This window comes from Kryptolebias marmoratus, linkage group LG4 (assembly GCF_001649575.2).
Source record: "Kryptolebias marmoratus isolate JLee-2015 linkage group LG4, ASM164957v2, whole genome shotgun sequence".
NCBI lineage: Eukaryota > Metazoa > Chordata > Actinopteri > Cyprinodontiformes > Rivulidae > Kryptolebias > Kryptolebias marmoratus.
The window spans coordinates 20,734,093-20,748,865 of NC_051433.1; the positions used below are offsets into that span (position 1 = coordinate 20,734,093).

Genomic DNA, 14,773 nt, shown 5'->3' on the forward strand with positions numbered 1-14,773 from the left:
CACCTTATACTGCTGACATTTCAGCACATCAGATAAGAACACAGCTGGACCCCCCCCCTCGGGCGGAGGCGAAGGAACGACCGGAGAGGAAGGTGGAGATGAAAGAATGAAGCGAGGTCAAAGGGAGGAGAGAAGAGTTTAAAAAAAGAAAAAAAAAAGTTGAGGCAGGTGAAGATGGAAAAGGTGAGGAATCTGAGGAGGAGTGAAATAATCAAGGATTTCAAACCAGTGTACAAAAGCAGAAAGAAACAAAAGATTCTGTTCTGTAGGCTGACTGCAGCTGTGGGCAAACAGAAAATAGTGTCATGGGCTTGTAGCTGGCTACAGAAACAAGTCGTCCAATAATCCTTTTTTTTTGTGCAAGTGATGTATAAGTTTAACATATCATTACCCTCAGTCAGTGCCTTCTGGCCTAAATGTTAATTACAATCATCTGAACTGGAGTGCCTCCCTCTGCTTTTTACTTAGCGGGGCCCTGGGCTGCAGTGGAGTCAGCAAAAAGCACAATGACAGTGCTATATAAATGTTTAAATGTTCTTTATGACTCACGAAACTCAAATAGGTATCACCTGCAGGCAAAAGGCGAGCGATAATCATTTTTTGCCTGCGTCTGTTTGTCTGTTATCGAATTATCTCATGGACCATTGCACAGCTTTTCATGAAACTTTCCAAAAGCAATCATTACAGCTGATTAACTTCTGGAATTAACCCAATTCAAGATGGCCACCACAGCTAATCGACATTAGCCAACACAAAAGTGGCAATGAAAGCCAGTTTTGGCAGCTGATAGTCATGAAACGTGCTCTGAGCGCAACGTCTCACAATATTGCATAAGAATGTGTTATTTTATTTTCAAAGTTTGACCAAAATGGCTCCAACTTTGTCATTTCTTAACATAAAACGATCTTAGACTCAAACTCTGGCATGAAAGACGGCGGGCGATGTACACCACATATTTTACAACCACAGCTGACAATCTCGGGTGCGCAAACAAGTCGAGATCATATTAATCCATACATTCTACTTGCAGCTCGCATAAATAAAAAAAGCACAAGAGCCAAAGAAGGGAGTGCAAGGTTACAGGGAAAATGTTGCTGCAAGGGTAAAGCAGTGCTGGATGCGCCGAATTATTCTCCTCAGATGTTTTGAGCTGGAACGCTAAATGGATTGCGGTCCCGCCTCACCTCACGCAAAATTCTAATCACCCACTTGATTTCACACCGCACTAGTTTCGCTCCGGGACGAGCACCTGGGCGGGCACGCGCAGCGAGTGTGTGTGTGTGTGTGTGTGGGGGGGGGGGGGCGCGCTCCGTCGTGTTGCCTGGCGTCCGTTTGAGTGCGCGGAAGCACGGAGACGGAGAGAGAGAAACGTGTCACTCATTAGGCAGTGTTTTCCTCTCACCCCGTGTCCCTCCTTCCCACATCCTGCGGGGGAGTCGAGCGCGATGAATTCCATCTCCGACTGTTTGCATCTCATTCTCCCGGTGCGGCGCGCCGATTCAATAGTCTTGACGAAGCATGTGCCTCGGAGAAGCTCTTTGTATCTTTGTGGGTGTATGTGGATCTGTGTAAGCCGCCATTCAAAACAAACCTTTGTCTGCTCCTCCTTTAAGAACAGATGTTTATTGAATTGGGTTTTTTTTGTGTGTTTTCAATAATGATTAAAAATGTTCAGCTCATTTAACAGATTTCAGAAGTAGTGACAACTTTGTCCTGATGCTGCATTAAATAACTGAATCCATTGCTATTTAAAGGCCAAGCGTTGCTTAAGGAAATGCACCTTTTTTCATGCCAGAGTTTTGTTTGCTTAGCTGCGACGGCCATCTTGAACGGGGTTGTAGATGTACACCCAGTGATTACTTTCTGAGAGCATTGTTACAATCTGTCCCCTGGTTCATAAGAACTGAACATGCACATACACAGGGACAAATATTACCACCTTTGCAAGCGAGCAATAATAAAAAACAGTCGAACCCTACTTTAGATAACTGAAACAAAAGCAGCGCTGACTGCATTAAGCAGTTCCAATAAGCGGATCACAGTATATTTACAGTTCCTGTTAAAACATGTCAGTCGTGAAGCTTTGGTTCAATCATACAGAAAACCGCATCATTTATTACCCGTCCCACTGTCTCCAGACACCATTTATCCCGAACAAGTGACCTGACGCCTGTGTTTGATATGCTTGTTAATGAACTGATGGGCTCCAAGCAAAAAAAAAAAAAAAGCCTAGCTCACGTAGACACTCGTCTGAAAATCATCACAATGATTTCCTTTCGGTAAGCTTATGTCTCATGTAAGAAATGATTGCCCGCTGGCGTAGGAGTGTTTGGTGGTTTGATGCGTGTGGGTAAGTCGACAAATGTGTTAAAGGCCGCATGCAGAGTGTGTTTGCTAAAAGTCAGAGTCAAGGGTGGGCTGGATAAATGTCAAGCCTGCGCAAGCGGCGTAATGTCTCATTTCTGCCTGATTAGAGTCACGGACACCTCTCTGAATGAGCCATTGGTCACAGTGCTGAGCTTATGATGACGGAGACGTGGACTATTAGCTCGACCAACTCTGTGCCATTTCAAACTCTTTAACTTTAGCTGCTCGTTCTGAATGAGATAAAATCGTGGAAATTCCGGGTTGCATTAGCGGGGAAAATGAAAATTTGCGACCCAGTATCGGCATGTTAGAGATGGGAGAGTTTCCTACCTAGATCATTATCCAGCTCCTCCGTATGTACCCCTTCTACTCAGCGGGATGGAACGAAGCAGCACCGATGAAAAGAAAAAGGTGGGTGGGTTAGAGAAGAAAAGAGGCAAACATCTGTGGGTTAGGCGGGTGTAATAGCAACATCTGGCCACTTGGTGGCAAGAGTTAATCAGAGCCTCAGCATTCACCTCATGAGACAATCAGTGTTGACACAATAAAGCAAAAAGAAAATCACACATTTGACTCAAACGACTAGATTAGGTAATGCTTTCAGAACATCATAAATGTGGTGAAAAATTGCATGTGACTGACTGAAAGCTGCACATAATACAAGCTTTATTTCAGCATTTAAAACACTTTAGGTCAAATCTGTAATGACACGGTTAAATCGAAGATAATGGAAATGAGCAGAGGGGCAACTTGTTCTGAGAAAACACTAAAAGGGTGAGCATCGCAGAGCAGTAACTCCCAATGACTAACCACTTCTGTTACCCAACACTGACACCTAAGGGTTACTGTGAAAAACTATTCTGAGTTGGACACCTCAGAGTTAATGGTGATAATGTCAAATCTGTCATGAGGCAGTATTTGGTAAACGTAACACCGCGCTGGGAATCAGGGAAGCGACATCTCAAAGCCAAGTTGCATCCAATTTTTCTTTTTCCAAACAATATGATTGTTTTGTAAGTCTGAAAAAGAAAAACAAACACACGGTCTGACACACAGCATTATGGGTAATCACGTGCACACAAAGACATACCATCATCTTCACTTTCTTCAAGGGGTTTCTGAGGTTTGTCCAGGCTCCGAGGGTCTAACCAGGACGTGGTCTTTGTGTTGTGGCTAAAGAGAGCAAACATATATAGTCATATTAATAATAAACAAGTTGTTTTCATCACATAGAGGCTTCAAAAACCCTGTCAGCTTCAAAAACTACTGCTTTTACAAACAGCATTTTATAAATATGTATGTTTATTTATATGTATTGTTTATTATAATTACAGATTCATTTACTTATAGGTTTCTTTATGTTAAAGCACAACTACTGTTGCACCACCAATATGTAATCTAATGACAACTCCAACAAAGAGGCAAAAAAGTACATTAAAATGATCACAAACCCCATAAAAGTTGGATTTCATAGTCTGGCTATAAAACATAAGAAAAACATACTGATTGAGCATTATTACATGATGTTTTAAGTTACATGGACTATATAACTGCTGATTCGGATTTACTGCAAATATATATATTTTACTTGTGCTTTTTAGCTTTCTTTAGAAATATACACATCGCAAAGTCTAAGACACAGGAAAGGGTGATTTTAGGTTAGCTGGCTCTATGACATACTTATAATCTTCAGATGTGAACGGGTACTGAAGAAAGTGTTTTAGTTACATCTGTTTCATTCTGTGAGATGTTCAGCCTGCAGACTTTGGTTCTTTTAATGTCCTTTTGCAAGCTGAAAGCCCATAAAGAAAACTAAGAAAATATGTGTAAACCCTAGCAGTTTTAAAGTTTTACTGAAAGTAAAAAAAAAAGTCTGAATAATAGAAACATTCAAACTGAAGACAGCTCAGGTCTAAATGACTGTTTGGATCTCCCGTTGCGTACTCTATAAAGTAGACCTCGCCGTTCTCGGTGTAGGCCATCTCCCAGTTGTCAGGCAGAGGTCCCAGCGGGTCCTCCTGGGGAGGATGGCTCAGGTGAGAGTGTGACTGCTGTGTGCTCTCCGTGGTGGCCGATGGTGAGGGGGTTGTCCCGGCGTAGGACAAGTCACTCTGGCGAGGGGCGTAGGGGCGCAGCGGGGGATGAACTTCGTCTAATTCACTGGAGTCTCCTAGGGACAACAAAAACAAAGACGGATAGGTGTTAAAAGTCTTATTACAGCATATGAGTGAGACATTTTCAGGATAAAATGTAGCCATAAGCAGAAAAGGGGCAACGTAGGATCGATCAAAACCAGTTTCTGGAGAAGTGGCTGCTTTTGCTGCTTAGGTTGGCAGAGATGAGTCTACTAAATAGAAAAAAAGTGGAAACTAAAAGGGATTAGCATCAATTTTTTTTTCATTGCAGTTATAAAATATTTCAGATTTCACATCTGTAAGAACACTCAGGTTTTAAAGAATAAACACAACCAGCAGGTTGTGATGTTTGGAAACTGAATTTTCCACTAAAAGGACTCAAAACACTCGAAACACAAACCATCGCCACCTACTTCAACAGAACACCGCAGTTACTTTACTGTGATTTCCATTCCTCCCAGCCTACTTCCTGAAACTATAAAGACATCCAGTCAGACAGCCCGGGGNGGGGGGGGGGGGGGGTGCAGTTCACACCTCGAACCACGGCCTCGAAGCTGTCAGCACCTAGCCTCCTGTGATCTCACTTTAACACTCAATCACAGGAGGCAAATAAACAACTTTTGGTCTCACGTTTGTGGAACAAACGGGGAGAAACAGCCTTGCAAAAGACCAACCAACACAGCGAGGTGTAAAGAGCCGAGTTCTTCCGTTTAAAACCATCCCAAACAGAGCTCCTTCAAAAGGCAGCACTGATGTCAGCTCCATGTTTTACCTCCACGAACCCAGTTGCATCCTATCCCGCTTATATTATTTCAAAGATGATTGGTTAATTTTACACGTTTCGCTACATGCAACCAGGTGGCACTACTTAACATTTGTGAATGCTGATTTTCAGACAAATGCAGTCAAACCTGGAAAACTTAAACACATAAAAACTCACCAATCAAAGATGTATTTGACGCCCCATTTCAAAGCAGAGGCTCTTTGCTGCTCTTTTGCGTTCGTTTTCCCCCACACTTCACTTTCATCTTCGTATAACCACCGTTTCTTACTGGTCCGATCTTTCTCAGACTTGCCCTCCTAACAAGCCACTTCTTTACTGGAACTTCCTGCCGCGTCCTCCGCACTTCTGTTTCAACCATTAGCTTTCGAATTCTCCTTTGTTCCTCAAAGGCTAAGACTGACAAAAAAAGTGTTTTCAGACTGCAGGTCTCTGTTTGTTAAAGGTGTCCCCATCAGCTACGAAAAGAAGGAGGAGTTCACACGCAGCTCTGCCCGATGATTGGCTCCATGCAAAACGGCTGGAAGCTGGAAAAACCGCCTAAAAGCATCAATGTGTGTTTAACGAAACCTAATAAGGTGCTGCCTTTTGACTGCTGCCAAATTAAAGAAGTATGCTGCAACTCTTGTGGCCAATTTTTTGACCAGAATGTGCATCCAAATAAATGAAAATCTTATTTGTATGAAGCTAAGGCACAATACCGTTAAGACCTAACCTCAGAGTGTAGTTCAGAAGCACCGTGAGGCACAGTTTGTTGTATTTTATCTCCTTGCTCACAGTAAACAGCTGCACAATATGAAAGCAAATTTGCTTTCAAATGAAATAAGAAGCAAGCGAAGCTAAATGGTGGTCCTAATATAAATAAACCCAAAATGGTGCCAAAGCTAATAGCTTAGGTATGCCAGTTTTTCTCTAGTATGTTTAGGTAAGATTGTGTTGTATGACTTAGATTCACAGTGTGCTTTTAGTAGGATTTTTTAATTTACATTTTAGTAAAACAGTGGCACGGCGATAAAGTGGTTAGAGATGTCGCCTCAAAGCAAGAAGGCTGCAGGTTTGCCTCCCGGCCTTTTCTGTGTGGAGTTTACATGCTCTCCCTGTGCATGTGTGGGTTTACTCCCACAAACCAAATACATGCATTTTAGCTTAACTGATTGCTCCAAATTGTCTCTACGTGTGAGCGAGAGCGTGAATGGTTGTTTGTCTCCGTGTGTCCCTGTGATGGACCTGCAACCTGTCCAGGAGTGTGTCCCCCCCGCCTCTCACACAGTGGCCGCTGGAGATAGACACCAGCTCCCCAAGACTCGGACCAGAAAAGGCGGATAAAGAAAAGGGACGGACATCTAACATTATTTGCTGAACAGATCAATGACAAAAAAAAACTATTGAGGTTTTGTAACTGTATGCATAGACTTGATAATGATTAGTATAGGCCTAATATTATATTTTCAATTCCTGCTTGTCAATTGGACTTAAATCTGGTTGTCTTTAGGGTCTTATGCAGAGCAAACACAAAACAAACAACTATGCACCGACACTCACACCTAAAACTGCTTGTAAGCACATGCGCTGGTTCTTTTTCCCCACGAATCCACATACCTGTAAAGCTACTGTTCATGTCAGGGAGGTCCTCTTCGTCCTCCTGTTGCTGCTCACCAAGCCCTATTCCAGCATTTTGCATGTCATTGTAGGACTTGGCGCGTTGAGGAGTGGAGTGCTGAGAGCCCGGCAGGCTGTGGCTGAGCCCGTCTGGCAGTAGGGCATCACCACCACTGCTAATCACTTTCCCAATGGGGGGCTGCAGCGGTGGCTTGGGAGTCCCATAATAGTTACCTAGGAAACAAAGAAGGGGGTGAGGGAGATTAAACACACAGAAAAAGAAGTCGTGGGAGGACGGGACAGGAGGGGTCAAAGGGGTGGTGTGTGTGTGTCAGTCACAAGGTTTGCCTGAGGGTAGAAGCTCTGAAGTAAAAAAAAACATTTTGGTTAGCTCAACCGAGCTATTAAACTAAATTGAGATGACATGTTTTTAAAGTTTGACATTTTAGCTCAGTCAATATCTGCCGAGTTAAAATTGGAATTATAATGTGTTCATATGAACAACTATAGTAGCCGCTTTCTTTCAAGTTATCTCTTTTTGTTTATGAAAAAGAGGTTTGTTTGTTTTTGTTAAGCAATTTGCAGCCAAACTGTTCTCCAGTGCATGTAAAACCTGTCTGCTGCAGCAGGAACTTCAGAGAGGGGAGGAAACATGAAGAAACCCAATTATGCTCATCCAAAAAAAAACAAAAAAAAAAAACCACTAGTCAGCTCTAAAGACATTTTATCATCTGAAGCAGTGTTTTATTTCAGTGGAGCTTTTAATGAGATAGAACAGCATTGGCATGCAGTTTGTAAAGTTTCCAAAGCCATTTTGAACATGAATCTGATTTAATCTAATCATTTATTTCAACATATTTTTTAAAAAAGCCAACCTCTAAAAAGGTGTAAATAAATGAATACTTTACACTGGTCCAATGTCTTGCATCAACATGATTCATGGTATTACCAGGGTCAGGCTGTGAGATTTTGATTGCAAAATAGAAAGAATTATGCTCATACACACATGGTATGAGTAACCTCCTAAATTATGATTGCTCTAATAGCGTAGACCAAACAAAACTCTACTAGCGGAGGTCTTTTAAGGGGTGTGATTTCCTTATTTCTACCAAATACAGTGTGAACAATTTCCAACGACATGGCTCTAAAGCAACAAAACCAACAAGATCATTTCAACTAACTGCATGTGGTTCTGGCCTAAACTGAACGTAGTTTGCAAATAGTTTTTAGAAAAAGAAAATCTGGTGACTTTTTTTGTACCCAACTTTTCCACTTACCCCAAAAGGTGGTGTCATTAATCCTGTGCATGAATAAATATAAATGGATCATTGTAGAACAAGGATTGGTTGTTTTTCTCAACTTAAAAAAAACTGACTGTACAACAAATCTAGTCTTTTTACGACACCAAGACCGTGGCTTTAAACTGAATTTTCTTTCAGTTTAACCACTGAATGTTGATGCAACCAGTGAAGCATTTGGTCTTTGACTAGAAAACACAGCTCCAGCTGATTATAGTGTTGGAGGCACGAAGGCGACCGCGAGGCTGTTTATGAATGATGACCCCAACCACTAAAATGTTACTCATCGGTTTAAAGACCACTGCTTTTATTTTTATTCAGGCAGCACAACTTTGGTTGTTTGAAAGCAAGTGTGATAAGAAGAAGGACTAAACCAGAGCACCTAAGGATGTTAGGAACATAGAGCCTCAGGCTAATACAGATTTTTTTATACAACAAAGTTTCTGACGAGAACTAGAAAAGTTGAAGCCTTTTTCTTCCTTATTTTTAGAGGTTTTATACTAATTGCTTGTTTTCTTTTTTTTTTCATCCTTAACCTTCCATGAGCCATTCTACAATCCTGACCTTCTGACCCTTTACTCTCATCCTTGTGCTCTTTGATTTGCAAATTAGCCATTTACCGTCTCCAGGGCAAAACTGTAAGAGCTTCACAACAGTAGGATATTACTCCCATGAGAATTTGAGAAGCTACCACTGTCTCATCCTTTAACACTTCTTACAAGCTCATGTTTTGAGGGATTATTCTATTTTTTTAGCTTTTTTTATTATGATGGTACTTTTGGTGTTTGCTTGTTTTTAATCATTTTCTAAAATGTGTTTTCATGACTACAAAGGCAGTTTAAAATATAAAAATAAAGCTCCTCCTTCATATCGTTCAGTAGCAAACTTCATATGGTAGCTCTATCAACAACATATCTTCTTTATTGCAAAGCATTATAGGTCAGTAATAGGTTAAATATAATTTAAATCTCATGTTTGTTTATTGCCACCCAAAGAAAAAGAGCAACAGCTTTAACTTTGATGTGTAACACTGTTTTTAGGTGTTAGAAATGTACGATGTATAATTTATGTGGCAGTATTTTAGTGATATCTGGGTGTTAGCCATCTGTTGTCTGCTGCAGCCATAAAGGCTGAACTTGCAACTTATGAATCAAAATATTTTAGTTTCAAACTACCATAAAGCTACACTGGCAATGTGAACATCTCGTGTCAACATTTGTGTCAAGTCCGTTTTGTTGAAAGGTTGCGAACAATTATTACCTTACTTGTGAAAGCTCTTTAAGTAACGCAAGTCTAGAAAAAAAGGAGTTTAATTCTGATTTGATTGAAGAGCTAATATCTAGCTAATATCTAGTCCAACAGTGGTCTGCTCAGGATCAAGCTTTATTTCTTCAAACTGATCAAAGAGCTATCTACAAGAAGAAAGAAAATAACTGATCAAAACCTTTCCACAAAAAGATCTGAACTGTCCCATTAAGGTTCATTTGCTGATTATTGCCATTTAGATACTGATGTTTTTCAGATCTGGTGGTTTAACTTTAAACTATTCCTGTTGGTATTACAAAAGCCCTACATGCTTGTTTGTTTGTTTGTTTGTTTGGTTCCCCCTCCCTCCTCATCAACAAAAGCTGGCATGAATAGATATAAATGACCAAGAAGATGGCTGCTGAGCTTACCTTCATATGTTCCTATTTCCAGCAGGGTTCCACTTTTCTCCAACTCCAGGAATTCCTCTACAGAGAGGAAGTTGTAGTCCACGCCAGAGACTTCTCCTTCACGAGGGGCGCGGGTTGTACCTGGACACGCAACCAGAGACGGAGCAGAAGTTAGACCATTTCAGCTGGGAATTATACAGCGCTGAATTGGATTTTAGTACTCACAAACTTTCGCAGACATTTTCAACTGTTTGTATTTAAAACTCTGAGGAAGACCGTGACCGGCGCATCTCTAATTTACCCCTGTAAGGCCGATGAAAAGAAGAGCAGCAACAATAAGCTGGGCAAAAGATTCATTTCTCATCCTACACTGATGGCAGACAAAAAAAAAAAAAGAAAAAAAAGAGATTATCCATTGTTTGTTGATAGTCCTTCACACTGGGGTAGAGTGTGAAGTATTGTGGTAACACCTAGTGAGATCCCACCATATGTTTGGGGAAATTGTGAGTCTGTGTGAATGTGTGTGTGTGTCTGTGAGACTTGGCATGTAGCCTGTGAGACTCAAGCAACTGCCTTAAATGGGTGCAGACAGTTGGCCAGCATGGCAACAATGGCAAAAAGTGTTACAACTGAAATAATGGTGTGGGTATCCCCCCCACCCCTTTGAAATGTTCTTCATTCTGATTTTTGCGCTTGTTACAATTAATGAAGTTTTGTTTATTTATGGATGTTTGCACAAGAAATGATACAGCCAGCGGCATCCATTTCATTACAACAGAGGTCTTTCCCTTCCCCGTCTTCGGGCTTCCTTTGCTTTCTCCTGCTTCCATCCCCTGATCCGTTGCATCTCCCAATCACTTTGTCTCCAGCGGGCTGGTAAGCAATAAGCAGGTAAAAATAGATGTGTGGTAATATGGGGACATGCTCCCTCTGCTGCCACGCTTTGTGACACTGGTGATAAATCACAGGTGCGCGCATCCTCGCTGAAAACGGAAATGCTTTACTCTCACGCAGAGGCGTGCAGTAAACGGAAAGGAAATGCATGTAGTCCATTTTATGAAGGCCGTAATTTTCCTCACACAAAATGATCTTAACCTGCATCAGCTCAATCACCCAGCTGTCATGAAAACGCGGGCAGTTTTTCATGATATTTTAATTTCAGGACATCACGAGGGGCATTTAGAGAAGGAAAGCGTCCGTGTGCGTACACTTTCATTCCCAATTCCAGCCCACAAATGTGTGCCGGCACATCAAAAGTAAATTGATTTAAAGTCATTTAGATTCTATCAAACAAATTGTTTCCGTTTGGTCGTTTTCAGGCACCGTGTCAACCTTGGGAGAGTCTTCAGCCGAGCCCGAGTGTTCAGCCGACTGTCAGCTTGCTTCCCATACAATAGAAGGCATTGATTCAACTTCATCTAAACGCTGTTCTCAGAATTGTGACCAGTGTATCAAAAGAGACAGAAAAACAGAGTCTTGGCTTACACCAATGGGTAAGACACAGTAATCACTGTGGGCAAATTAACTCAATACAACGTCGCAACAAAAGCTCCATTGACCGGGCTGTGAACTGAAGTGAGAAGTAAAGGCAGGCTGAGAGTTCTTACGGAGACTCCTGCTAGAGGTGGGATGGCATGAGCTAAATGAGTGCTCTTTTTCCAACGCGCTGGCAAATAATGGAGCCTCTCAAAGCTAAGAGTCTGCGTTATTTCCTACAACTGGCAAACTCAATAGGCCACGCAAGTTGATGGGAAGGGTATTCACTGAGCACTGGAAGACATGTGGCTTAATAGCTCTGACACTGTAACCAGCAAAGATGAGTGGGTGCGGGTCAGTTCATCCCTCTGCCAAATCGCATTGCTTTACACCTGCTGGGTACAAAATGGATACCATATTGCGCCCATGCATTACTGGTTTGCACTCTTGCAGTCACCGTAAGCATGTTTCACCACACGCATATGACCTTGCATGAACTTGTTAACATATTACGAGCAGCACCAGCTTCACATCACCCTGCATCAAGCTGTGCTTTATTTCACAGCCACCATTATTGTAAACCTGAACCGTAATGTGATTTTTCTTTTAAAAAGTCCAAGTTGTATGATACCAAACCTTTGCACAGGCTGTCCTAAAATCCCTGACTTCAAAGTTTCTTTCTTATTATTCACACTTTCAGCTGTTAAGAGATTATATAAAACTGTGTGCAACAAAACACCAAAATATATATCTTTAATGTCTTATTTAGTATGAAAAAAATAACTTAAATACAGACTTGATTGTAAATTCTGACTGAATTAAATGTAAAAAACTGATAAAATGTGTTTCAAGGAAAACAAAAAAACACAATAAGTTCCAAAGACTAGTCATTAACAAATAAGCCGAATGTTTTTAGAGTTATTCTGGGCAAAAACAAGAAGCAAAACATTTCAAACTGTCTCAGTCAAATCTTACTAATTTTGCATATTTTGACACTCAAAATCTGAAACTACCATGACTGAAAAAAAAAACCTGGCTTCAGATAAGACTGTTGCTGGGTCGAACCTGCGAAGAACAACAGTTACCACCTGGTGGAGGGAGCTGGACACTTGTTTGACAGAAACAAACCAGGCAGGGGGGGCAGAGAGCTGTGCCACCTCAGGCGAGACAGTAGAAAGTTGACAGAGATACTTAAACCCCCAGAGAAATCTTCTGACATGTGTGTCAGCTCCAAGCATGTTCTTACACACCCACCACGGTACAAACAGGGTGTGGGAGGAAACACTTCCTGTCCCAATCAGCGGCTACCTTCTCACGCTCAGGAAGGGGCCACCAAATGGCATTAGGATATAGATAGAGGGTGACGATGTTTCTGCATCCAGCACCTTCAAAATGCACACAAAACCAGCTTCCCTATGAAAACAGCTACAGCGTGAGAGCAGTCGTGTTGGTGTGGCACCTACAGGGACCGGATTAGACTCCTGCTGTGGAGAGCAGCACCTCTGTCTGATACAAGCAAATGAGAAGGACGCTGCCTTGCTTTTACCAAATACTGCAATCAGGAGTTTTTTTTAAAAATGTCTCAAAAAAACAGAAAAAAGTAGTAAAGAGGTAGGAAGAGATATCCAAACAGCAAACACCCTTCAGACCAGATACCTACATCTATCCTGGATGATCGGATCACACCTGTATGGTGTTAAATAAAAGCGTCAACCATTTGGCCGTTCGCCTGCACAACAACAGTGATCGGAGTTCTCTGACACTAAAAGTTTTTAAATCCAGGTCTCAGAGTGGAGGTCTTTCCAAACTCCCGTTGTTGTTTCCTGGGAAAACACAATTTACCTGAAAGCGGAAATGTTCGCACAAGCACATTACGGTTGCAGTCAGTCAATGGTCTACATTTTCCTAAATCTTTTTGGATTTATAATTCAAAGTAACGCGGAGCAGCAACCCGACCTCACTGTTGGTCCAAACAAACGACTGCGTGTTCGCCATTTTGGATGGACCCGTTCTCGTGCACGAGACTAAAGGGTCTGCACTCATATGCGTGTTGTTGAAATACAAATATCACAGTGCCAGCTAGTGACCTGGCATGGAAACTACAGCAGGTTAAATGTCTTTTGCGGTCTCGTCTCAAAGCGATTGTAAAAGTGTTGCACGTTCACTTGATTGCAATCAGCACTGGAAAATCTTTAACATTTCCAGGAGATCATTCAAGTGTGAACTGGGCCTGAGAAGAGCATTGCTCAGACCATTTTAGATGTGGTCTGCTTCATTTCACTCTGGTTTTGTGGTCGGAGCACAAGCTGTCCTATGCCACAATGAGGGACCACCTACTGACGTGATGTAATGTTACAAAAGCTGTGAAGCTATTACCTACAAACAAGCCAAAGTTCGAAGAAAAACTTTGAAGAAACTTAAGAAGCGCAAGTAAGTATTTTAAAATCTGCTGAAAAATATTGCAAATATGTTTGGGCTCCTTGGGAGCAAAACGTTAAAAAAATTAAAGATGACTTGACTTTTGCACAGTATTGTTTTTTTTAAACATGTTTGCATGGCAGCATCTACAGTATCTACTAATAACCAGTGTAAAAGTACAAATAAGATCCAGAGGAGGTAATAATTATAGTTCTTGTGCCCCCCCAAAAATTAAAACAAATACAAATAGGGTAACAGATTCCTGCTTTTATCTTTTTAGTAAACTGCCCTGTTCTATATTGGAGGAAAAACAAACTAAAAAAAAAAAAACAGACTGTGGTTTACCACTAATAATGTATCTTTGCTTTTAAGACTGTTGACACACTTGATCTAATGAAAACAAAACTGTTCAACTATAATCAGCTAAGCTTTTAATTCTGTTCATTTTTCCCCACACAAAAGCTTTGTACAGGCTTCATTTCAACACTTTAGGAGATGAATTTTGATGTTGAAAGCAGCTCATAGTCATGTCAAGGTCTATTAATATTCATACTGTGGCTGACCTTATCAGTAGTGGTAGAACAAATGGTAGATGGTCTGGCACTTCTTTTTACAAACACTGGAAGCTCTGAGCATACCACATACTTCTATATATATATATATATATATATATATATATATATATATATATATATATATATATATATATATATCAGTAACACTAGTGGTGAAACATTGTTCCTGACCAATGCTCGCTTAACTCAGACATTTAACTCTTCAAGTCCCAATCTTGTCTGCTTTCAATGATAAAAACCACTGAAAAATAAACTAAAACAAACAACTGTTACAGGGGAAAGCCCAGACCGCCTCCCACGTCAAACCTCAAATAAAACCAGTCAGAATTCCCGCCTCCCCAGTCAGAAGGTGGTGCACCACAACAAGATGCACTGTCAGCTGTCCTGTTTTCTCTACATTCCTCTAACATTAAATTCAGACTGCCCAACCTCACACACTAATATTTTGTTTAGCCATCTTCAGCCTTGA

General features: G+C 41.2%; 1 protein-coding gene across 14 annotated transcripts in view; it reads right to left on the bottom strand.

Moving 5' to 3' along the window:
- magi1b (membrane associated guanylate kinase, WW and PDZ domain containing 1b) overlaps positions 1-14,773 on the bottom strand; it is a 120,990-nt gene that overhangs the window by 37,949 nt on the left and 68,268 nt on the right. For 13 of the 14 annotated variants that reach the window (XM_037975326.1, XM_017429966.3, XM_017429962.3 and 10 more), the window contains 5 exons: positions 9,857-9,976; positions 6,883-7,116; positions 4,312-4,537; positions 3,458-3,540; positions 2,698-2,733 (listed from right to left, as the gene is read on the bottom strand). In XM_037975326.1, coding sequence (XP_037831254.1) covers positions 2,698-2,733; positions 3,458-3,540; positions 4,312-4,537; positions 6,883-7,116; positions 9,857-9,976 — 699 coding nt within the window. The remainder of the gene's footprint in view (positions 1-2,697; positions 2,734-3,457; positions 3,541-4,311; positions 4,538-6,882; positions 7,117-9,856; positions 9,977-14,773) is intronic. The other variant, XM_017429964.3, reaches the window with a different exon arrangement.